Below are 26,751 nucleotides of genomic sequence, written 5' to 3' on the forward strand. Positions count from 1 at the left end.
AAAATGTCCTTCCCCCAGTAATAGTGGAAATAATAGAATCCAACTGGGAACCAAACAAATTATCAGCTATAGAAATGGCAGGTAAATAAATAACAGCATTTTGCGCCCTCGCGAGCCTAATTTGCCCGCAAGTTTTTCAAAGAAAAAACAAGTCAAATTGAAAAAAAGACTATACCCCAGGTTAGACAAACTTCCTAAAACATGATTCCCATAACAAAACTGCCAGACTGCAAAGGGAAATACACATAGACTTGGCTCATGGCAAATATAGGTAAAATACATATATTTAAAACTTTATACATAAAGCGCCAAACCATAGCTGAGAGTGTCTTAAATAATGATACATACTTACAGAAAGACACCCATCCACATATAGCAGATAGCCAAAGCAGTACTGAAAGCTATCAGCAGAGGTAATGGTATATAAGAGTATATCATCGATCTGAAAAGGGAGGTAGGACACAGAGATGAATCCCACGACCGATATCAGAGAACCCTTGAAAAGATTTCCTGCGAGGGAAACCATAAAATCAATTGGCAATACTCTCTTCACATCCCTCTGACAAACACTGTACTCTGAGAGGAATTGGGCTTCAGAAAGCTTAGAAGCGCTTATCACAGAAGAAATCATAAAAATCAAGCACAAACTTACTTCACCACCTCCATAGGAGGCAAAGTTTGTAAATCTGAATTGTGGGTGGGGTGAGGGGTGTATTTATAGGCATTTTGAGGTTTGGGAAACTTTACCCCTCCTGGTAGGATTGTATATCCCATATGTCATTAGCTCATGGACTCTTGCCAATTACATGAAAGAAAAGAATGTTTTATTCTCATTGCGCCAGATTTTTCTGGGGCAAGGGGAAACCACATATCTCCTACTCGCAGGCTTTCTAGAGCTAAGGAGGATGGGGGAATGGCGCTTCCAGATATTAAAATATATAATTGGACTAGCTTGGCGAAAGTCGCGTTGGACTGGCTAGCTGACTCTGACTATATTTCTAAATATGTAATCGAAGAGAATATGTCTTCTCCCTATTCTATCAGAGCCTTATTACATATTCCAAAAAGTGCTACCATATATTATTAATGTATAACATTGTTGCAAAACTGCTGCCATATAACACTGCAGACACGTGCACACTCCTGCTTACCTTCATACTTTTCAACAAAGGATAACAAGAAAACAAAACCATTTGAAAGTTGTTAAAAAAACAAAACCCATATGTTCTATCTGAATAATGAAAGAAAATGTTGGGGTTTTATGTCCCTTTAAGAATAGTTATAGTCATACAGCTGCTTAAAGGGATAGTCGAGTAATTTGTTTATAGCATATTTTATGATGCAGTGCTTCATTGTTAAAAGCTCTGCATACAAAATAAATGTTATAAAATATTGTTTTTAGTACACTTTAGTATTTGCAAATCAAGGACAGTTCAAGGACATATTCTGAATAGCCTGGTTGACTCCATGCTATTGGCCCCCATATCTGTGGAAATTATTGACAGAAGTAAATTAAAGGGATATGATGATTCAGATAGAGCATGCAATTTTAAGCAACTTTCTAATTTACTCCTATTATACATGTTTCTTCATTCACTTTGTATCTTTATTTGAAAAAAGCAGGAATGTAATCTTAGGAGACGGCGCATATTTTTTTTTTGTGTTCAGCACCCTGGGTAGCACTTGCTAACTGGTTGCTACATAACTGTCAGATGGCTATAGACACGTGCATGCTCCTGAGCTCATCTAGGATTACTCTTTAACAAAAGATACCAAGAGAACTAAGCAAAATTGATAATAGAAGTAAATTGGAAATGTGTTTAAAATGTCATACTCTCTCCAATCCAATTAAGTTTAATGGTGACTTTACTGTTCCTTTAACTACAAATGATGGTTCATTGTATTGCATCTGACCTGAATGAAATCAACAGAGCACTGCTACTAATCCTAGAAAAACTAAAGACGATTACACAAGCAGCCTAACCCTAAGAATATTTGCAGAGCCCTTTATCTCTTACATAACTCCAAAGATAATTAGTGTATTACAGTACCATCCCATCCTCAATAATCCACATAACTGCATTTAGTATGATTATGTAAGTGATGTAGTTTGTGCTAACAGCTTGCTATAGACCAAAGGAAGGGCAACGCATCACAATATATTTCCAACAATGAGCTATACAGAGTGCTATATAGCTAGCAATGTTTAAAGGGACACTAAAGTCAAAATTACACTTTCATGATTCAGATAAAGTATGCTTTTTAACCCCTTAAAGGGACATTAAACCCAAAAAACGTATTTCATGATTCAGATAGAAAAAACAATTTTAAACAACATTCCAATTTACTTCTATTATCTAATGTGCTTCATTCTTTAGATATCTTTTGTTAAATAAATAGCAATACACATAGTTGAGCCAATCACATCAGGCATCTATGTGCAGGCACCAATCAGAAGCTACTGAGCCTATCTAGATATGCTTTTCAGGAAAGAATATCAAGAGAATGAAGCAAATTAGATAATAGAAGTAAATTAGAAAATTGTTTAAAATGTATTCTCCATCTGAATCATGAAAGAAAACATTTGGCTTTAATGTTCCTTTAAGGACCAAAACATGCCTAAAAGACCAGAAAAGGTTTATCATTTTTGCCATCACTCCATTTAAACACAAGTAGTGCCTTGTTTTTTTTTTATTTAACTATTAAGAAAATAACAAAAATTTGTAGACAACCCAAGGTATTGATCTTGGTTAATTTTAGTATATTTCATGCCACCGTGTTGCTGCCAAATGCGATCATATAAAAAAAAAAAAAAAAAAAAAAAAACTTTTTCACAAACTTTGGGGTTCTCACTAAAATTATTAACATAACTCATATGCAGTCCTAACACAAATGTTTGTTTAAGCTATTCTGAGATCCCCTTTGTTCAAAAACAGCAGACATGCATGGCTTTGCCATTGCTTTTTGGTAATTAGAAGGTTGCTAATTGCAGCTGCGCACCACATTTCTGACATTTTCGGCAGTTAACGGGTTAATCAAGTAGCTTGTAAGGTTACATTTACCTGTAGGGTAGATATTACCCTCCCACCTCCTGATCCCTAAGCTTTTCTAAACAGCTCTCTTCCCTCTCTCACCCCCCCACTGGTCACTACCATCTTAGGTACTGGCAGACAGTCTGCCAATGTGAAGTTTTGGCACTTTTTTTTTTTTTTTAATTTTGTTTGTAAAATTCCCCTCCTTCCCCTCCCACCTCCCTGATTCTCCCACAGACTGTCTCTCTCTGCATTGGTTTCTCTGCACTGTCTCACTCGTGGGGCATGCAGAAATAGCATGATCTCACCACTCTTAGCAAGATCAGGGCAGAAAGAGGCCCAGGACATCAGCAGCGCCATATAGGGTACAGCAGTGGTCCTTAACCCCTTAATAACCGAGGATGTATGCCATATGTCCTCAGAAAAAATACAGTTAAGCCTGAGGACGTATGGCATACGTCCTCGGTTTGGAAAGCAGCTGGAAGAGATCCTGATCACTTCCAGCTGCTTTCCGGTTATTGCAGGATGCCTCAATATCGAGGCATCCTGCAATAACAATTTGTACCCCTCCAGTGCAGAGAGAGCCACTCTGTGGCCCTCTTTACACCGGACATCGATGGCCGCATTCGTTGGTGGGTGGGAGCTGCAGTGGGAGGCGGGTGGGTGGCCATCGATGGTTTCTGAGACACAGAGAGGGGCGGGATCGGGGGTGGGACAGTCAGGGGCACGCACAGACGCGCGTGCATGGGGAGGGAGCGGGTGGGAACCGCTTACACTACAGAAATTATCCTGTATAAGTGGGAGGAAGGGGGGGAATAAATGCCCCAAAAAAGTAATCTAAGGGATCTGGGAGGGGGTGGGGTGGGGGTTGGTCGTGGGGAAGCTACACTACAGAAAAAATTTAAAAAATTAATTAAAAAAGAGAAAAAATATTGTAAACCCAAGATGGCTGCCAAGAAGGTAGAGGGGGAGGTTAGAGAGCTGTTGGGGGGGGGGGGGGCAGGGAGGTTGGGGGCTAAGGGGGTGGGATCCTACACAGCAGCATATGTAAATATGCACAGGAAAAAAAAAGAAAGAAAAAAAGGATGCCTTTTATTTTAGTACTGGCAGACTTTCTGCCAGTACTTAAGATGGCGGGGACAATTGTGGGGTGGGAGAGGTAAGAGAGCTGTTTGGGAGGGATCAGGGGGGGGTGATGTGTCAGGTGGGAGCCTGATCTCTACACTAAAGCTAAAATTAACCCTACAAGCTACCTAATTAACCCCTTCACTGCCAGCCATAATACACGTGTGATGCGCAGCGGCATTTAGCGGCCTTCTAAATACCAAAAAGCAACGACAAAGCCATATATGTCTGCTATTTCTGAACAAAGGGGTTCCCAGAGAAGCATTTACAACCATTTGTGCCATAATTACACAAGCTGTTTGTAAATGATTTCAGTGAGAAACCTAAAATTTGTAAAAATTTAAAGTTTTTTTTAAATTTTATCGCATTTGGCGGTGAAATGGTGGTATGAAATATACCAAAATAGGCCTAGATCAATACTTTGGGTTGTCTACTACACTACACTAAAGCTAAAATTACCCCAAAAAGCTCCCTACATGCTCCCTAATTAACCCCTTCACTGCTGGGCATAATACATGTGTGGTGCGCAATGGCATTTAGCGGCCTTCTAATTACTAAAAAGCAACTCCAAAGCTATATATGTCTGCTATTTCTGAACAAAGGGGATCACAGAGAAAAATTTACAACCATTTATGCCATAATTGCACAAGCTGTTTGTAAATAATTTCAGTGAGAAACCTAAAGTTTGTAAAAAAAAATGTGAAAAAGTGAACGATTTTTTTTATTTGATCACATTTGGCGGTGAAATGGTGGCATGAAATATACCTAAATGGGCCTAGATCAATACTTTGGGATGTCTTCTAAAAAAAAATATATACATGTCAATGGATATTCAGGGATTCCTGAAAGATATCAGGGTTCCAATGTAACTAGCGCTAATTTAAAAAAAAAAAAGTGGTTTGGAAATAGCAAAGTGCTACTTGTATTTATGGCCCTATAACTTGCAAAAAAAGCAAAGAAGATGTAAACATTGGGTATTTCTAAACTCAGGACAAAATTTAGAAACTATTTAGCATGGGTGTTTTTTGGTGGTTGTAGATGTGTAGATGGTTGTAGATTTTGGGGGTCAAAGTTAGAAAAAGTGTGTTTTTTTCCATTTTTTTCCTCGTATTTTATAATTTGTTTTATAGTAAATTATAAGATATGATGAAAATAATGGTATCTTTAGAAAGTCCATTTAATGGCGAGAAAAACGGTATATAATATGTGTGGGTATAGTAAATGAGTAAGAGGAAAATTACAGCTAAACACAAACACCGCAAAAATGTAAAAAAAAGCCTTGGTCCCAAACGGACAGAAAATGGAAAAGTGCTGTGGTCATTAAGGGGTTAAAGGGACAGTAAAGTCAAAATTAAACTTATATGGATTGGATAGAGCATGGCATTTTAAACAACTTTCCAATATACTTGTATTACCAATTTTGCTTGGTTCTCTTGGTATCCATTGTTAAAGAGTAATCATAGGTGAGCTCAAGAGCAAACAGGTGTCTTAAACCATCTGGCAGCAGTGTATGTAACAATGTTTATAGTAATGTTATACATATAAAAAAAACAACAGAACTGGGTAACAGATGTAAAAAACGTTGTAAAAATATGGGACCTTGAACAATAAATTTGCAATCAATGGAAAGTTTCAAATACAAGTAGCAAGTTGCAAATTTCAGCTGTTGCTGATGTCCACTCTTATTTGCTGCACTGTGATGTAAATACCAAAAATGCGAGCCTTAGCCCTGAGTAGCAAATGGTGATTCAGTCTGTTTATATTCGTAAGGTAGTGTTACTGAGTCCTGCACTTATGCTGAACTGAACATAGTCAGACAGCATGAGAGAACTTATAGGAAGGTTCCAATACAGACTATATTTGTACCACAAGAGTGGGCTGTATTCAAAGTCCCCGCTGAAATCTCTCAGAGCCTGAGCACAACCAGGTGTGCACGGTGAAAAAAGAATAAAGTATAAGGTATACCTCCTGGGTGGACGGACCAAACCAGTTCGTGGTGGAAATGGAAATTGGACAACTTCCTCCGGGGATCCCAGGTGGGCAAACGCCCACTAGGTGCTCCAGGGGGTAATGTCCACTTCTCCGTCTCACGTATCCTCAGTGGGCAAGGGTTCAGACGTCAGAGCCAAGTGCAGCGTCGCAAAGGAGGTCTGCCAGAGTCAAACGTAAGGAAAGTGTGCAGCGTCGCACAGGAGGTCGACCGGAATGTACCAGGCGTCCACTGGGTCCTAGAGGTAGAAGGCTCCTTGGTTCAGGATGCGGGCTACGGATAGCAAACAGCCTGAAGCGGTATCTCATCCGCTGAATATAGCAATAGAGGGTCCCCCCAAAAGGAGGAAAAAAGGAGGCTGATGCTGAATCCACAAGGCATGTTCAAGGTGGTTTATTAATTTAAGCAAAAGTGCTAAAGCATAGGTGATGACAAGGGCTTAACACCTGATGCGTTTCGCGCATGCGCACATGCGCTTCATCAGAGGTGATATGCTCTAGGTGTGGACAGGCCTTTATACAGCAAAATAACCAATCAGGGCTCAAATAGGTAGAACTAGGAGCACACCTGTGGGATGTGAGTATGCTGTACAAAGGTCCGTCAACCTAAATTACAAGTAACACTTGCACTTCTTTTTCATGTAAAAGCACTTCCTATTTTTATCCAGTTCATTCTAGACATCATCTGTTAGATCTATATCAGAGAGTAGTGGAGAAGGAACTCACTGACCTATTTAGAACAATTGACAATGTTTCATTTAATATACCCAGAGATAACCTTACACCACGACAGAGACAAGCTTTGACTAGACTTCAAAGCAATGAATATCTGGTCATAGTCCAGGCTGATAAGGGAGGGGCGGTGGTGGTTTTGAATAAAAAAAAGATTATGTTGGCGAGATTGAAAACCAACTTAATGATCACATGTTATACAATAAACTAACATTCAATCCCACCACCACTTTCAAACTTAAACTCAGCCATTTATTGGACCATGCTAGGGAACATAATTTTATGGACAAAGAACTAACAGAGTACTTATATGTGGAAGAGCCAACCACCCCATACTTTCGCATTGTACCCAAGATACATAAGGGACTGGAAAATACACCTGGAAGGCCCATTGTGGCCAGCAATGGATCCCTTTGTGAAAGATTGGGTGGTTGGCTCGACCACATCCTTCAACCTATTATGTTGGCCCTACCAGGCTATATTAGGGATAGCACCCATTTGATTACTCAAATTAAAGATATTGTCTGGAAGGAATCGTATGCATGGGCTACCATTGATGTGACAGCCCTTTACTCCAACATTCCCCATAGTATGGGCCTGGGAGCCATTGACTTTATGCTGCATAGACACTCTAATTACAGTGACGAATTCATATCATTCATTGTGCAAACTACCGAGTTCCTTTTGCAGCATAACTTCTTTATCTTCCAGGGTAACCATTACTTGCAAAAACGTGGCACGTTGCCCCTGCCTATGCCAACATTTATATGGGATGGCTGGAGTATAATATGATTTTTTCTGACTCTTTTCCCTTTAAAAATAATGTCATATTGTACGGTCGCTTCATAGATGACATTATTGTCATCTGGGAAACTAGTGAAGGTAACACTGTTGATAAATTTGTGGACTTCATGAACTCATGAACAACAACGAGTACAATTTGACATTTACATGCCCAGACAGACACCACTACTATTGATTTTCTAGACCTTAACCTAAAGGCAATAGATGACAGAATCATCACGTGCACCTATCGTAAACCTTTGGCGAGGAATACGATACTGAGAACTGACTCTTGCCACTTGAATCATTTAAAGAGAGGCATTCCAAAAGCTCAGTACCTTCGCCTTAGGAGGAATTGCAGAGTTAACACAGTACTATTCCCAGGCCAGGGAATTAACCAATAGACTTATTGATAGAGGCTACCAAAAAAATGTATTATATAAAATTGAAAAACAAGTGGCAGATATAAATAGACATGACTTACTCCAGGGTCATATGAATGCGAATAAAACCCTAACACCTGACAATACCATAACACCCAATCAGAATCTACTATTTATTACACAATTTAGTAGACAATATGACCAAATCAGTAGTATAGTAAAGAAAAACGTAATAATATTAAAGGGGGACGAGGCCCTAAACAATATCTTAACATCAGGAGTTAAATGCATAGCAAGAAAAGCCCCTACCTTAAGTGATATAACAAGAAAGCTTTTTATAAACAAAGATGCAGTAGGCTCAAACTGGCTGAGTCCAAAACCAGGATGTTTCAAATGTGGCCATGTACCTTGCAAGGGGTGCACTTGCATTACAGTGACAAATACCTTTTCCTCAAAAGTCACAAACCAAGAGTTTCACATTAGAGATAGAAAAGATTGTAATTCCCAATATGTCATCTACTTAATCAATTGTGGTTTTTGTTTGTGTCAATATGTAGGCATCACTACCCGCCCATTGAAAGACAGAATTCGTGAGCACCTGCGTTCTTTGGATGAAAAAGAACCTAGAACGCCGGTTGCTAAACATTTTAGGTTACATGGTATGGGGCCTAAATACTTTTCATTCATTGGCATTGATGTAATTAAAAAACATCCTAGGAGGGGCGATAGGGAAAAGAGTTTAAGGAAAAAAGAAATTTTCTGGATTGTAAAACTGCATACTAGGGCACCTGAAGGCATAAACAAAAGGATGGATGTTGACCTATTTGTTGAATAATGGTCCCGACTCCCTATATCCAGTACCCATTTTACCCCCCCCCCTTTTACCCTTACCCCCCTCTTACCCTTACCCCCCTCTCTTGTCTCTACCTATCTTGGCCCCTTCACCTTAGCCTTACTCTTTTCTGATAAAATTGATATAATACTAACACATGTTAGTATATGTGGTAAGGTGTCTCCTCCTTGTTCTTTTGCTCCTATTTTTATTACAATGTACAAATATCTTTTTCTTCTTTTAAAAAAGTACATTTTGTTTTTTGGAGGCAACGCTTTTTTTATGGTTTGTTCCCAATATGTAAAAATCATGCTCATTTACTATCCGATTTCCCATGGGGGAATATTTTGTCTTTACAATATGAAGCTACCAATAGGTATATGGTGCTGACAATGGTATAAACATGCCTAAATAAGTTTGTTCCTAACACTTAATATAAAATTATTTCTATGATGTCAATTTACCCCCCTTTGATATTGAGATGTGAGCATTGGCATACATGTATTACATATACTCTTTCCCTCTAGCTTTATTTAAATCGATAGCTAGAGACCTTTGGAAAATCATGCTAAAGTTTTTTACACACTCTCTAATTTTTTCTTTTGAAAAACCATTACAGCGTTGACCTCTGATTATAGAGCTCCATCTCTCTAATTATAATTTTTTATTATTTATTATCATTTATAATTCATTATTTATTTCTTATCTTTTATTCTCTTTTATGGTTATTTTACAATTACCATTTTGGTTGTGTATTGTGACAATCATGTACCATGATATGTAGTTTATTGTTAGGTTATTTTTGTGTAGCTCTGTAAAATTGTAACTATTGTGTACACATTGTTTAATGTCACTTGTAATTTAGGTCGACGCACCTTTGTACAGCATACTCACATCCCACAGGTGTGCTCCTAGTTCTACCTATTTGAGCCCTGATTGGTTATTTTGCTGTATAAAGGCGTGTCCACACCTAGAGCATATCACCTCTGATGAAGCGCATGTGCGCATGCGTGAAACGCGTCAGGTGTTAAGCCCTTGTCATCACCTATGCTTTAGCACTTTTGCTTAAATTAATAAACCACCTTGAACCTGCCTTGTGGATTCAGCATCAGCCTCCTTTTTTCCTCCTTTTGGGGGGACCCTCTAATGTTATACATAGTTGCAAACACAGCTGCCATATTATGCTAAAGACACTCTATGACAGTAGAGTTTGCAACTGTATATAACATTGATTTAAGCATTTTTGCCTGATGGCTATGGACACGTGCACGCTCCTGAGCTCATCTATGATTACTCTTTAAAAAAAGAATACCAGGATAACTAAGCATAATTGATAACAGAAGTAAATTGGAAAGTTGTTTAAAATTGCATGCTCTTTCTGAATCATGAAAGTTTAATTTTGACTTTACTGTCCCATTAAGGGCTAAACTACAAGTACCGTACAGGGTATGGCGCTGATCGTTAAAGGGTTAAGCAACTTCCCAATGTACTGCCAATATTAGATCGTGCATAGTCTTTTTAGATGCACAATTTCTTTTTATATGCACACTTTCTGAGACATCAGCTCCTACTGAGCATGTGCAAGAATTTAGGGTATAATATACCCGGTATATGTATACAAGTCTGTAATTGGGTGATGGTTGTCACATGATACCGTGGGCAGAGAATGTAAGCAATCAGAATTTTCTAGAAAAAAAATCAATGCATAAGTTAAAATTCAGAGTAAATGCTATTGCATTGTCTTTTTAGTGTGAAGTTTTGAATTATGCAGTTCTACTGTATAAATACAGTCCTTTAAAGTGGAAGTGTTGCCGTCACCTCCTGCATGCAATCATTTTACTCACCGTCATAATCTGGGAAGCAGATACTTAGATGAACCTTTTTGATTTTCTGCTCAAAGAGATCTTTCTTGTTCAGGAACAGAACAATTGATGTTGCTGCAAAGAATTTGTGATTGCAGATGCTGTTAAAAAGGTGTAGCGATTCATGCATACGGTTCTGAAACAGAAAATGTGGATAGATTAGTAGGCTGACATCTTCTTATCCTTAGAATAGATTTTATTTCTAATCCTATGTACATTTAAATATTAAATATATAATTTATGTAAATATAAAATGGTTTACTGAAGATCTATTTATGTAACTAAGTTACTTTATGCGCAAACTACATTAATGGGAACCTAAAATGTTAATAAAAAAGATTTTAACATAAATATAAAATGTAAGAATAGAGGAATTCTAAATGAGTTCCAATAGTAACTCATAGACACATCAGGAAAGGAAAGCTTTCCATATTTTGTGACAAATATGACTTGTAACACAGGCTTTCTGGTCTGAACACTTGATCTGAAAAACCTCTCTGAGACAAAATCAGGCATTCAATTGTCATGCCATTAAATTGAGAGATTTCAGGTTTTAATGGAAGAAGGGGCCTTGAGAGAGAATGTTCTTTCTGGGAGGGTACGATGCCAAGACTAGCTGGACTACATTTGTTCCATATCTGTGTACCAAGTCCTGTGAGGCTATGCCAGAGCAATTGGAATCACTGAGGCCATTTCATTTGTTATCCTGGCTTTTATCCTGGATAGTAAGGAAAGGATGAAATACATAAATCAGATTGCATCTGTTAGAGTCGCTTGTGGGCAACTTGGATGGAGAAATGAGGCTTCCTGAATTGATGATTGGTGAGTTTATCACTAAGTTGGAGACTGTCCTGTCTAAAGAGATATTCTGAGACAGATGCTTGTAATCTCCATTCCACTGTTACAAAATTTGAGTCAATAAGGTTTAAATAAATATAAATATATGCAAAGCTATTGATATTAAGGATGCTTACCATTTAAGGATGCTTACCACTCTAAGGCCCTGAGGAGTGGTGTCATCAAAGATGGCTACTGTCTGTGAGGGAATTGAGAAACAGAGCAGAATTTTGGCGAGAAAAGGTTAACCTTCTGAGGTCTGCACAGAAGGAAGTTTAGATACTTCTGAAAAAGAGCTCCTCAGCTTCAGAAATGTTCTTAATCATCTGAGAGCCTGCTGAGAATGACAAGAGCTCAGGTATGGGCTAAAACTTGCAATGCAAAAATTTAAAGAGAAAGTACCTCAATTCTACTGTAAAAGTGCCAACAAATGCCTAAAAGTGTATGTAGTGTTATCTGGTGTATGTAACTATGACCCAAGCTATGTGAATCATGTGTACATGTTCATGCTAATAGCATGTCGGCTTTGTGAGTGCAAATACCTACTTACGTGTCAGCACTCACTCTACCGTGTTTACCAAGCTAGAGGAGATCTGCTTCCAATAGAAGAGCCCATCCTGTGTAGTACACACTAACACAGGATATAAGGAAGGAGTACTTAGATGCACTAACAGGAGGAGGCTGTAGAAAAAGTCCCAGCAACACCTGTGACAGGCAAATGGCAAACTCACATGGGAGAATTATGTCCATTACACCCCTGTCCTATTCCCGGCTCTCTCAGGAGGATAATGGGTCTCACATAAGTCTTAGAACCCCTTTCAATCAACATGTAGATCAACACTTCAAGTTTCTCCATCACTCATTGCTGGAGGCAAAAAAATTGACTAAGGAGTCATGGGAAGGTGGGAGGGATTAAAGCTCTGTCTCTTGCCCTTCCCATGGGGAACTATTTCCCAAAAGAACGGAGCTCTGTGGCAACAGACCGCTGGAATGACCTGGGTTAAAGGAGACGGGGATCCGAGCTTATGCGGTCAGCCGGCGGTTCCAAGGGGCCCGCCAGCAGAAGGCTGGTCAGCTGAATAGGGCTCGGAAACCCTGGTTCTCACTGAAGCTTAGGAGGTAAAGTTAGCCGGAGGGTGCTGGATGCGGTGGCTGGTCAGTAGTTCCAGGAGCCCGGCTGGCCGCAGAGGGATAGTTCAGTCAGAGACCAGCGCTTTCAAGATCAGGTTGACAGATGAAAACAAGGGAAACCAAAGCTCTTGGAGATCGTGGTTGCTCTGAGGAGCCCAAAACGCTGAGAAACAAGAGGGGGGGGGGGTAGGAGTTTAACCCCTGCAGCCCGGTATCCGTGACAACCCCCCCCTTCCAGTTCAGCAGACCCAGCTAGATCCACACACAGGTTAGCCTGGGGCTGTTCAAGGAGTTTATGCCCCTTCAGTCTGCCGGGAAAGTCCATCAGCGTTCCCATTGTTTTTTCCAGGCCAGTACTGAATGTCAAAGTTATATGGCTGCAGGGCTAAACTCCACCTCAGCAATCTTCCATTGTCTCCGGAAACTCTATTAAGCCATACAAGGGGGTTGTGGTCTGTGAGGATGGTGGAGGGTCTCCCATAGAGGTAGGGTTGTAGCTTCTTCAGGGCCCATACCAGGGCCATACACTCTTTCTCCACCGCCGTGTAGCCTACCCCTCTGGGCATCAGTTTTCTACTGATGTAGGCTACGGGGGTGGTCCTGCCCCTCTTCATCTGTCTGGCTTAATACTGCTCCCAACCCGAACATGGAGGCATCTGTGTGGATAGAAAAACGTTTGGTGGGGTTAGGAGCAGCCAGTACTGGAGCAGAGATTAAGGCAGACTTAAGGCTCTAGAAGGCAGTTTCACACTCAGGGGACCACAGGACCTGTCGTGGGTAGTCACTTACGGTTCAGGTCGGTCATGGGTTTGACTAGGGCACTGTAATTGGGGACAAATTTCTGGTAGTAACCGGCGGTCCCTAAAAAAGCTAGGACTTGGGTTTTGGTCTGGGGAGTAGGCCAGTTGGCCACTGCCTGAACCTTAGTCAGTTCTGGTTGCTGCTTTCCGAAGCCCACTCGGTGGCCCAGATACTGGACCTCTGAGCGCTCAATGGTATACTTGTCAGGTTTCAGGGTCAGTCTGGCGGCTCTGAGGCGATCTAAAACGATGCCTAGTGGGCCAGATGGTCCTCCCCGGTGTCTCTATAGATGGCGATGTCATCCAGGTATGCAGAGGCATAGTCCTGGAGGCCATCCAGCAGGCAATCCACCATGCTTTGGAAGGTGGCTGGAGCACTCTTCATCCCAAACGGTATGACCTTGAACTGGTAGAGGCCGAAGGGGGTGATGAAGGCAGACTTGGGGACGGACTCAGGATCTAGAGGGATCTTGCAGAGGTCGAGGGTGGTCAGGAAGTGGCCGCGGGCAATTCTGTCTAATAGGTCATCGACCCGGGGCATAGGGTAGGTGTTAGTGGTGGTTCTGTCATTGAGCTTACGGTAGTCAATGCAGAACTGGGTAGTTCCATCCTTTTTGGGTACTAGCACCACCGGGGAGGCCCAGAGGCTGTTGGACATTTCAACAACACCTAGGTCCAACATTCCCCAGAGCTCACGGGGCATGCTGTCCCTGACTGCCTCTGAGACCCTGTAGGCTGCCTGTTGCGGGGGAGCATGTCCCAGGGTCTCCACTCAGTGTACGGCCATTGTGGTGTACCCATGGACAGTAGAGATCATATCTCTTCTCTTTTCCAGGAGTTGCCGAACTTGCTTTCTCTGCTTAGTCCCTAACCTCTCGTCTGGGGGTATGTCGGCCACTCCTTGGGGAGCATCAATGGGTCCAGGCAGCTCCAGCATTGGAAGACTCTGAGTCCTCCACCACCAGAGCACAGATGGCAGCCATATCCTTTGCCCTTTCTACATATGCCTTCAACATGTTCACATGAAAGGTCTGGTGGACCCAGTAATTTGGCTACCAGGTAGGTGGTGTCGTTCAGTTGTTCCACTATCCAGTAGGGTCCTTGCCAGGAGGTATGTAGCTTGTCTGTTTTGACAGGCTTCAGGGTGAGGACCTTCTGTCCTACTGACAGGGTGCGGGTACGAGCATTCCGGTCGTACCACCTCTTTTGTTTACGTTGGGAGACCTGAAGGTTCTCTCGCACCTGGTCGGTGAAGTCCTTCAGTCGGTCCCTGAGTTGGAGAATGTACTCCACAACAGAGTGTTCTTCCCCCCCTGTAGTCCCTTCCCAGTGCGCTCTTACTAAGTCAAGGGTCCCCTTATCTTCCGGCCATACACTAATTCAAAGGGAGAGAAGCCTGTGGATTCCTGGGGCACCTCTCTGTATGCAAAGGTGTGGCAGGAATCTTTCCCAGTTCTTGTGAGTGGCCGAGAATGTCCTAAGCAGCTGCTTTAGGGTCACGTTGAACCGCTCACATAGCCCATTCATCTGGGGATGGTAGGGGGCACTGTGCAGGGGTTTGATCCTGCACAATCTCCATAACTGCTGAGTGGTTTCCGGAGTGAACTGTGTTCCCTGATCGAAAATCACTTCCCTGGGGAAGCCTACCCTGGTGAATATCCGGAGCATTGCATCAGCTACGGTCTTCGCCTGGATATTAGCCAAGGGGATTGCCTCTGGGTATCGAGTGGCATAGTCTACTACTGTAAGGATGTACCTTTTCCCTGAGGGGCTGGGCCTGGCTAATGGCCCCACTATGTCCAATGCAACCCTGCTAAAGGGTTCATCAATAATAGGCAGAGAATGTAGGGGGGGGGCTTTAGTATGGTTTCCCCTACTTTCTGGCATACCTCGTAAGATTTACAGTATTCTCTAATATCTACTGTAATTCCTGGCCAGAGAAAGGTTTGGGTCAAGTGATGGTGCATCCTGGCCTTTCCTAAGTGACCAGCTAGGGGAATGTCGTGTCCTATTTTTAATAGGTTGCACCGAAACTTCTTCGGTACAACCAGCTGATGTTTGGGCACCGATCCCTTTCTCCTCTCGGAGATCTGGTACAGGAGCCCCCTTTTCCATTGGAAACGCTCTTCCCCAGGGCTCTGGGTGTCAGTATCCAGCCCGATCTCTGTTCAGGGTCTCCTGGGTGAAGTCCGAGGGAGACGCCCAGGAGGATCGGGGGCTAGGGGGTAGTCGAGGCAGAAGGTCGGGATAAGGTAGTAGTCTCACCTGGGTCCCCGGAATTGGTGTGATGGCTTGGCATCTGGCCTGCTGGCGGGTGGTCACTGGGCAGGTGTCTGGGGAGGTATTCCCCATGAAGGCTGAGACAAGGTGACCGAGGTCATTTCCCAATAGGATCTCGGCAAGGAGCTGCTGCATAACACCCACCTCCACATCACAGGAACCTGCTTTCCAGTTCAAGTGTACCCAGGCTGTGGGGACCTCCAGAATGGCACCTCCGGCTACCCGGAGAGCAAAGGTTCTCCAGTGTCCCTCAATCCCTAGGCTGTCTGCCCATTGACCCAGACGTCCTTTCAATGGTGCTGGCGATTATCTTTGGTTACAAGGCCAACCTCATGCAGGATGCCAAACTCTTCATCTGGCCATTTCGCATAGTTGGCAGGACCCACTGCGTTTATGCAGTGGGTGGCGGCGGCTTGGGTAGGACCTTGTTGGGATGCTACCCCACTAGACCGGAGAGGGGTTTCTTGGCTGTGGTGCTGGAGGGTTCCTTTGTTGCGCTGGACAGTTCCTTTTGAAGTGGCCGGGGTGCCCACACCCATAGCACCCCCAAGGATTTCTGGCCCCGGCCAGGGAGATGGCTTGACTGGGCCTGGGACTGCCAAGGAGCTGTTGGGGGACATGTAGCAGTGGAAGCAGAGTGAGTTACAGGCTGTGGTCCTGGGGCGGCCTTTGCGCCGGGCATTTACATACTGGTCGGCCAGGGTGGCTGCTTGGTCCGCTGTGGTGGGTCTTTTGTCCTTCACCCAGTCCCGTATCTCTGCCAGAGCACTGTTGTAAAACTGCTCCAGAAAGATGAGCTGTACCGCCTCTGACAGGGTGGTTATTTGGCAACTGGTGATCCGATAGCTCTTGTCTCTGAAGCTCCCGAAATTTCAGCCAGTGTGCCTCCTTCGTGAGTCCATAGCAGGCAAGGATGCGTTCCCTCACCTGGTCGTAATTGACTTGGTCTTCAGAGGGGATGGTGTGGAAAGCCTCTAAAGGCCGATCGGCCAGTTTCGGCGGCAGGATAGTGACTCGGTCGACATCGGCGACCCCCTGCAACCGACACTGTGTCTAAAAAAGCTGAAGGTAGCGGTCGATCTCCTCCGCCCCATCATCCTGGAAAGCCCGGAAGGTGGCATGGGGTAGCTTCTTGGGTCGGGGTCAGAGAAGCTAGTGGATCTGGTACAACTCCCCCCATAGACTTCTGTAGCTCCATCAAATGTACCTTAGTGGTGTCGGCAATGACCCGAGTAACACTCTCCTTGGGGGGGTTAGATCCATAGAGGTCCAGTCACCACTGGATCTGTCTCTTGAGATCCAACATGGTAGTCTCTGGGGTGGAGACAGTACTGGGCCGGCTACTGCCTTGGCCATCATCTGACTCACCCGTCGGCTTGTTAGCCTGATCACCTTCCATCAGCTCGGTTACAAGTGCAGTCTTTGTCTTGAAACCAGCTACTCCTCCTCTGGCTTGCAGTAAGCTCTGCAGTTTGTCCTTTCTGAAGCCTTTGATATTTTTACATCCTGCAAGGACTTCAGGTGGTGGTTTGGATTTTCCAGGTAATCGGAAGCATCCCGCCGCTGCAACCACTATGACGGATTCTGGCTACCCTGACTGGGTAGTTTGGCCAATGGATCTTTAATGCCTGGAACCTGCCGCTATGTAGCAGAGAAAGTGATTCTAGCAGAGCCCACCCAAATAACTAGACAAAATAGCATTAAGGTGAAAACACAAAGTACCCTTTATTGGTAAAAACACACAACATTTATACAAAAACTGATCTTGATAAGTGCTTTATCAGTCCCTCACATCTCCCGCCATTCCAGCCCCTCCAGACAGGTTGGCGCCTCCATAACGCCCAAGGACCCCCAGTTTCCAGCGGTATAGAGATGGTGCCTTCGGGTGATCCTGGGGGAGTGGCGGCACTTCCAGGGTGTCATTGGAAAGCCCTGTGTTTTGAGCTGTTACATTCCAAAAAGTGCCTTGATCCATGGTACGGCTCGAAAGTTATAGGTAACCAAGCGTACACTGGGAAGGCTAGAGACAAGGGGCCTCTGAGGCGGCCGGATGTAAAGGTGCCCGGAGGGTGCTGGATGCGGCGGCTGGTCGGTAGTTCCAGGAGCCTGGCCAGCCGGAGAGGGATAGGTCGGTCAGAGACCAGCTCTTTCAAGATCAGGTTGACAGATAAAAACAAGGGAAACCAAAGCTCTGGGAGATCGTGGTTGCTCTGAGGAGCCCAAAATCGCTTAGAAACAAGAGGTGGGGTGGGGGGGGGGTAGGAGTTTAACCCCTGCAGCCTGGTAAACGTGACACTGTAAGGCTAGGTAAACTCTGCAATATACTTCATTATTTATTTTGTCCCCTTTTCCTGTAATTACATTCTAAATTGTTGAGCTTTTCAGTTCCTGGTAGAAATGGAAGTGCAGAACACTGTATATTCCATACAGCCATTCACAGCCATTGGTTTCACACTCTAGTGACCTATTTATAACTGTCCCAAATTGGCCACCACAAAGAAGTTAACCTAAGTTACAACATCGCAGCTCCCATTGATTTATAGACACTAAAACACAACACTTATTTTGTCAATATGTAAACAGCAAATGAAACTTTAGAAAAAAAAGTCTACATTGTATTCTCAGACTAATCTTTTCTTTGAATGCATCATTCTATCTAGCATTTATTTAGTGTCTAATATCCCTTTAACAGAAGGATACTGACTATTCTCCATACTCTGGAAAAGGGATCACATGTAGTAAATAGGGCTCTGTGGTTGCACTCTGTGGCTGTTCAGCCCTATCAAATTATGCATTAAAAAACAGACAAAAAGTAGTACATTAAAAATGAAGAGTACTTAAGATTCAGATACAGTTCTGCCCTGTGCATGGGGAGGCCATCGCTACATTCTAGCTGAGCTACAAAATAAGCAAAATAATAACAGCCTTGTGTGGCAGCAGTGAAGCTTCCCCCCAAATCAAGTCCATGGAGATTGAAATGCTGACCGAGCCACACAAGCGGCTGCTTATACAACTGTATAACCGCCCACTGGGTACATCTCCCGGTATCCTGGTAGGCCAGTCCGGCCCTGACAGTATTTCATTTTAAAAAACTTTTCAATGTATGTCTATTCTATAATTTGCTTTGTTCTCTTGTTATCCTTTATAGAAACAATTACCTAGGTAGGCTCAGGAGCAGTACTGCACTACTTGGAACTAGCTGCTGATTGGTGGCTCACCTTATGTGTTCAGCAAACTCCCAGTAGTGCATTGCTGCTGCTTTAACAAATAATACTAGGAGAATAAACAAAAACAAAATACAACACGCTAGTTGCATAAGTCTGCACGCTGATTGTATAAGTGTCATAATGGGAACCCTAGCTGTGTTCACTGTTACCTAATCACATTCTAAATTATTCCTGTCGGTAGACGGATACACCTGTGATCAATTAAAATGATTCTGATTAAACCCATATAAAAGTTGCTGTAGAATTTGCTTAAATGTTTGGAATTGCATCCTACTGGGCGAGCCATGGTCTGCAAAGAGTTGCAAAAGAAACTGTGAGAACTAATTATTGTAAAGTACCAATCAGGAGAGGAATATAAAAGAAGGCACTGTGTCAAAACCATGATCAATAAGTAGAGAAAATGTGGCACCACAGAGATATTGCAAATATCAGGACAACCCTCCGAAATTGATAGCTGGATAAGGAAAAAAACTTATCTGGGAGGCTACCAAGAGGCTAACAGCAACACTGAAGAAGCTACAGGAACTTCTGGCATATTCTGGTCACTCTTTGCATGTGACCATCATATCTTGTACTCTGCACATGTCTGGGCTATGGGGTAGGATGGTACATACAAGCCCATCTAAATTATGCCAAAAACTAAATTTATGCTTACCTGATAAATTACTTTCTTTTACGATATGACGAGTCCACGGATTTCATCCTTACTTGTGGGATATTAACCTCCTGCTAACAGGAAGTGGCAAAGAGCACCACAGCAGAGCTGTATATATAGCCCCTCCCCTTCCCCTTCACCCTCAGTCATTCGGCTGAAGGTATAGGAAGAGAAAAAGGAAAGGCTAAAAGGTGCAGAGGTGACTGAAGTTTACAAAAAAATATAAAGAAAAACTGTCTTAAAAAGAACAGGGTGGGCCGTGGACTCGTCATATCGTAAAAGAAAGTAATTTATCAGGTAAGCATAAATTTAGTTTTCTTTTACAAAGATATGACGAGTCCATGGATTTCATCCTTGTGGGAAACCAATACCAAAGCAATAGGATACGGATGAAAGGGAGGGACAAGACAGGAACCTAAACGGAAGGCACCACTGCGTGAAGAACCTTTCTCCCAAAAATAGCCTCAGAAGAAGCCAAATTTGTAAAATTTGGAAAAAGTGTGAAGGGACGACCAAGTCGCAGCCTTACAAATCTGTTCAACAGATGCATCGCTTTAAAAAGCCCATGTGGAAGCCACAGCCCTAGTAGAATGAGCCATAATTCTTTCAGGAGGCTGTTGTCCAGCAGTCTCATATGCTAGGCGGATGATACTTCTCAGCCAAAAAGAAAGAAAGGTAGCCATAGCTTTCTGACCCCTACACTTTCCAGAATAGCAATGAATAAAGAAGAAGATTGACGGAAAACCTTAGTTGCTTGTAAGTAAAATTTTAAGGCACGGACCACATCCAAATTATGCAACATACGCTCCTTCTTAGAAGAAGGGTTAGGACATAAGGAAGGAACAACAATTTCCTGATTAATATCCTTATTTGAAACAACCTAAAAACAGAACTTTCCAGGATAACAATTTGATATCCATGGAATGCATGGGTTCAAAAGGAACCCCTTGAAGAACTCAAAGAACTAAATTCAAACTCCAGGGAGGAGTAATGGGTCTAAATACAGGCTTAATTCTAGATAAAGCCTGACAAAAAGACTGAACATCTGGTACATTTGCCAAACGTTTGTGAAACAGAATTGACAAAGCTGAAATTTGTCCCCTTAAGGAACTTGCTGATAACCCTTTCTCCAATCCTTCTTGGAGAAAAGACAGAATCCTAGGAATCCCAACTTTACTCCATGAGTAACTCTTGGATTCACACCAATAAAGATATTTACAACGTATCTTATGATAGATTTCTCTAGTGACAGGTTTTCTAGCCTATATCAAAGTATTGATGACCGAATCAGAGAATCCTCGCTTCGATAAAAACAAGCGTTCAATCTCCACGCAGTCAGCTGCAGAGAAATTAGATTTGGATGTTGAAAAGGACCTTGAATGAGAAGGTTCTGTCTCAATGGAAGTTTCCATGGTGGCAGAGAGGACATGTCCCCTAGATCCGCATACCAAATCCTGCGTGGCCACTCAGGCGCTATCAGGATCACTGAAGCTCTCTCCTGTTAGATTCGAGCAATCACGCGTGGGAGGAGAGGAAACGGCGGAAACACATAAGCTAGGCTGAACAACCAAGGCACTGCCAAGGCATCTATCAGTTCGGCCTGAGGATCCCTTGACCGGGATCCGTATCTTGGAAGCTTGGCATTCTGCCGAGATGCCATGAAATCCAATTCCGGTCTGCCCCATCTGAGAATAAATGAGGCAAATACCTCCGGGTGAAGTTCCCACTCCCCCGGATGAAAAATCTGCAGACTTAGAAAATCTGCTTCCCAGTTCTCTACTCCTGGAATGTAGATTGCTGACAGATGACAAGAGTGGGCCTCCACCCAACTGATTATCTTGGATACCTCTATCATCGCTAAGGAAATCCTTGTTCCCCCTGATGATTGATAAATGCCACAGTCGTGATGTTTGTCAGACTGGAATCTGATGAATTTGGCCGAAGCCAACTGAGGCCACACCTGAAGCGTATTGAATATTGCTCTCAGTTCCAGAATATTGATTGGAAGTAGAGACTCCACTTAAGTCCAAACACCCTGAGCCTTCAGGGAGTTCCAAACTGCACCCCAGCCCAGAAGGCTGGCATCTGTTGTCACTATCACCCACGAGGGTCTGCGGAAACAAGTCCCTTGGAACAGATGATCCGGCGACAACCATCAAAGAAGAGAGTTTCTGTTCTCTTGATCCAGATTTATCTGAGGAGATAAATCCGCATAATCCCCACTGTCCGAGCATGCACAGTTGCAGTGTTCTGAGATGAAAGCGAGCAAACGGAACGATGTCCATTGCCGCTACCATAAATCCAATTACCTCCATACACGGAGCCACTGATGGCCGAGGAATGGACTTAAGTGCTCAGCAAGTATTTAGAATCTTTGATTTTCTGACCTCCATCAGAAAAATCTTCATGGCTACCGAGTCTATCAGAGTTCCCAAGAAAAGAACCCTTGTCTGTGGGACAAGTGAACTCTTCTCTATGTTCACCTTCCAGCCGTGGATTCTCAGAAAAGACAACACTGTGTCCGTGTGAGAGTTTGTCAGATGATATGTTGACGCCTGAATCAGATTATCATCCAGAAAAGGCACCACCGCTATTCCTCGCGGTCTAAGAACTGCCAAAAGAGACCCTTGAACCTTTTCAGATTCTGGGTAGTCATATATTGACCCTCCTGGTTCATTGGTAAGATTGTTCGTATAGTCTCCATCTTGAACGATGGGACTCTGAGAAACTTGTTTAGACACTTGAGATCTAAAATGGGTCTGAAAGTTCCCTCTTTTTTGGGAACCACAAATAGGTCTGAGTAAAACCCCTGTCTCTGTTCCAATTTTGGAACTGGACAAATTACTCCCATAGTAGAAAGGTCTTTTACACAGCGTAAGAACGCCTCTCTTTTTATCTGGTTTACAGATAACTTTGAAAGATGAAATCTCCCTCTTGGGAGAAAGTCCTTGAATTTCAATTGATAACCGTGGGTCACTATTTCTAGTGCCCAGGGATCCTGAACATCTCTTGCCCAAGCCTGAGCAAAGAAAGAGAATCTGCCCCCTACTAGATCCAGTCCCGGATCGGGGGCCGCCCCTTCATGCTATCTTAGGAGCAGCAGCGGGCTCTGATTAAGTCTCCAGACTGACTTAGATTGGGTAAAATTCCCTTCCTGCTTTGAGGAAGAAGAAGAAGAAGCGGGGGGTCCTCCTTTAAAGTTCCAAAAGGAATGAAAATTATACTGTTCATTTTAACCGATTTATCCTGAGGTAGGGCATGGCCTTTACCTCCTGTAATATCAGAAATGATTTCCTTCAATTCTGGCCCGAAAAGGGTCTTACCTTAAAAGGGAATAGCTAAAAGCTTATGTTTTGATGACACATCAGCAGACCAAGATTTGAACCACAATGACCTACGTGCTAAAATAGCAAATCCTGCATTTTTTGCCACTAATTTAGCAATTTGAAAAGTGGCATCAGAAATAAAAGAATTAGCTAGCTTGAGAGCCTTAATTCTATCTAAGATGTCATCTAATGGAATCTCAACCTTAAAGGACCAGTCAACAGATTAGATTTGCATAATCAACAAATGCAAGATAACAAGACAATGCAATAGCACTTAGTCTGAGCTTCAAATGAGTAGTAGATTTTTTTATAACAAATTTCAAAGTTATGTATATTTCCACTCCCCTTGTACCATGTGATAGCAATCAGCCAATAACAAATGCATATACGTATAGTCTGTGAATTCTTGCACATGCTCAGTAGGATCTGGTGACTCAAAAAGTATAAAAATAAAAGACTGTGCACATTTTATTTAGTGGAAGTAAATTGGAAAGTTGTTTATAATTACATGCTGTATCTGAATCATGTAAATTAAATTTTACTTGAGTGTCCCTTTAAGAGACTCTTCTAGAGCCTCAAACCAAAAAGCTGCTGCAGTAGTTACTGGAACAATGCAAGCCGTAGGTTGTAAAAGAAACCCCTGATTAACAAATAATCTCTTTAGAAGACCCTCTAATTTCTTATCCATAGGGTCTTTGAAAGCACAACTATCCTCAATGGGTATAGTAGTACGCTTAGCTAGGGTAGATATAGCTCCCTCTACCTTAGGGACCGTTTGCCATGAGTCCCGAATGGTATCTGATATGGGAAACATTTTCTTAAAATTAGGAGGGGGAGAAAACGGTATACCTGGTCTATCCTATTCCTTTCTAACAATTTCCAAAATTCTTTTAGGAACCGGAAAAACATCAGTGTAAGTAGGAAATTCCAAATATTTATCCATTTTACACAATTTCTCTGGAGGAATCACAATAGGGTCACAATCATCCAGAATCGCTAAAACCTCCCTAAGTAACAGGCGGAGGTGTTCAAGCTTAAATTAAAATGAAATAGCATCCGAATCTGTCTGAGGCAAAACATTCCCTAAATCAGAAATTTCACCCTCAGACAGTAATTCCCTGATCCCCAACTCAGAGCACTCTGAGGGAACATCGGAAATAGCTAATAAAGCATCAGAGGATTCAGTATTTACATTAATACTTGACCTACTGCGTTTACCCTGTAACACTGGTCATTTAGACAATACCTCTGTAAGGGTAGTTGACATAACTGCAGCCATCTCCTGCAAAGTAAAGGAATTAGACGCACTAGAAGTACTAGGCGTCGCTTGTGTGGGCGTTAAAGGTTGTGACACTTGGGGAGAATTGGATGGCATATCCTGATTCTCTTCAGACTGAGAATCATCCTTAAGCACACTTACTTTATTTAAAATATGCTTTTTACATTGTAAAGCCCTTTCAAAAGTTACACAATGTTAGAGGGGGTTGCACAATAGCTTCTAAACACATAGAACAATGAGAAACCTCAATGTCAGACATGTTGAACAGACTAGTAATACCACAAAAGTCGTTTAAACACTTATTTATAGCATAAAATAAACATTAGAAAAATGTGTACTGTGCCTTTAAGAAAAGAAAAAGTGAACAATTTTTCCAAAATGCACAAAAAACGTTAAATTATTCACAAATTTTACTTAAATATCGTTGGTTAATCCAAAAATTACTGCACCCAGAAGCAAAGGCAGAAATAAGGCTTTAGAAGTAATTATATATACATCTAGACAAAAGATAGATAAAAATACCCTCTACACCTCGCCACAGCTCTGCTGTGGCGCCTACCTGCCCCCAGAGTACTTCAAATCAAGTTTCCAACCCTTCAGACCAGCTACATAGTCCAGGAGCCACCGAGTTACTGTTTGCTGCTGCTAAGCCTAAAGAAAATGTGCCAAAATAGGCTCCGCCCCTTAAAGGGACAGTCTAGTCAAAATTAAACTTTCATGATTCAGATAGGGCATGCAATTGTAAACAACTTTCCAATTTACTTTTATCATCAAATTTGCTTTGTTACCTTGGTGGTATTTTTTAAAAGCTAAACCTAGGTAGCCTCAAACTGATTTCTAAACTGTTGAAAACCGCCTCCTAGCTCAGAGCATTTTGAAAGTTTTTCCACAGTTAGACAGTACTAGTTCATGTGTGTCATATAGATAACATTGTGCTCACACCAGTGGAGTTATTTAGGAGTCTGCACTGGTTGGCTAAACTGCATGTCTGTCAAAAGCACTGAGATAAGGGGCCAGTCTGCAGAGGCTTAGATACAAGGTAATCACAGAGGTAAAAAGGATATTAATATAATTGTGTTGGTTATGCAAAACTGGGGAATGGGTAATAAAGGGATTATCTAACTTTCTAAATAAGAAAAATTCTGGTGTAGACTGTCCCTTTAAGGTCAAAAGTTGGAGTAGGCCCAAACAACACCGCATGGAAATGCTGTTTTGCACTAAAGTAGAAATACACACACAATATACAACCCTCAAGCATAAAACCAATAAGTTTTAAGTGCCAAAAATAAAAAAAAACATAAAACATTGTTTTTTACATTGTCTCCCATGTCACATAATGCCCAAATATCAACTAATGATAAATATAATATAGGGACTCCAGTAACACCCCTCTTATTAAACTAGGTTTTACTGCTTACCCCATCCCCATACAGGGAAATAATGTCAGCCAGTTCTGATACACCAAGTCTCCGCTGTCAGACAGAGCAGGAGCGAGCTGCATTGTGTCTAATGGCGCGGTCGGGCCGGGCTGTGACTATACAGCTGGCCCGATGCGCTCAGTAAAAACAACAGACCCGCTCAGCAGAGCCCAGAGAGCGGGTCTGTAAAACGGCGATATTTTTAAAAATAAAAAGGCAATATTATGATTTAAAAAGTTTGGCTAATGTAATGTTATATAATTCTGCACTATGTGCAGAATTATATAACATTTTTTTTAAGGTTTACTGTCCCTTTAATGCTGCTTGTAGCATGAAACCGGTCCCCACACTGAAGATGTCTCATGGTTACCTTCAGAAGTCTTGTGGGAACCAGCGTGGATCTTAGTTACAAATGCTAAGATCATCAAACCTCAGGGCAGAAATCTTCTTCCATATCCCCCTGAGGAAAATAGTACGCACCGGTACCATTTAAAATAAAAAACTTCTTGATTGAAGAAACTAAAACTAACACCTCACTTTACCATGTCTTCCTAGTATAAAACAGGCAAAGAGAATGACTGAGGGTGGAGGGGAAGGGTAGGGGCTATATATACAGCTCTGCTGTGGTGCTCTTTGCCACTTCCTGTTAGCAGGAGGTTAATATCCCACAAGTAAGGATGAAATCTGTGGACTCGTCATATCTTTGTAAAAGAAAGATACATTCAGTTTCCCCAAACCATGTGGGGAAATGTGCTATGGTCTGACAAGACAAAGGCTAAACATTTTGACATAAATTGTAAAAGATATGTTGGTGCAAAAGCAATAAAGCTCATCATCCAAGGAACACCATACAAAATTTGAAGCGTGGTGGTGGCAGCATTATGCTTTGGGACTGCTTCTCTTGAGCTGAGTTAGGGGCTCTTGTCAAGATAGATGGGATAATCAATAGCTCCAACTACTATCAAGATATTTTGGCACAAAACATGCCGGCTTCTGTCAGAAAGCTAAAGATGAAGAGGAATTTCACATTCCAACATGACAATGACCTAAAGCACACATC

At 42.4% G+C, this 26,751-nt stretch overlaps 1 protein-coding gene across 1 annotated transcript in view; it reads right to left on the minus strand.

The window, feature by feature from the left end:
• GNAT2 (G protein subunit alpha transducin 2) overlaps positions 1 to 26,751 on the minus strand; it is a 98,439-nt gene that overhangs the window by 24,087 nt on the left and 47,601 nt on the right. Inside the window, exon 7 of the mRNA XM_053706768.1 lies at positions 10,721 to 10,874. Coding sequence (XP_053562743.1) covers positions 10,721 to 10,874 — 154 coding nt within the window. The remainder of the gene's footprint in view (positions 1 to 10,720; positions 10,875 to 26,751) is intronic.

This window comes from Bombina bombina, chromosome 3 (assembly GCF_027579735.1).
Source record: "Bombina bombina isolate aBomBom1 chromosome 3, aBomBom1.pri, whole genome shotgun sequence".
Classification (NCBI taxonomy): Eukaryota; Metazoa; Chordata; class Amphibia; order Anura; family Bombinatoridae; genus Bombina; species Bombina bombina.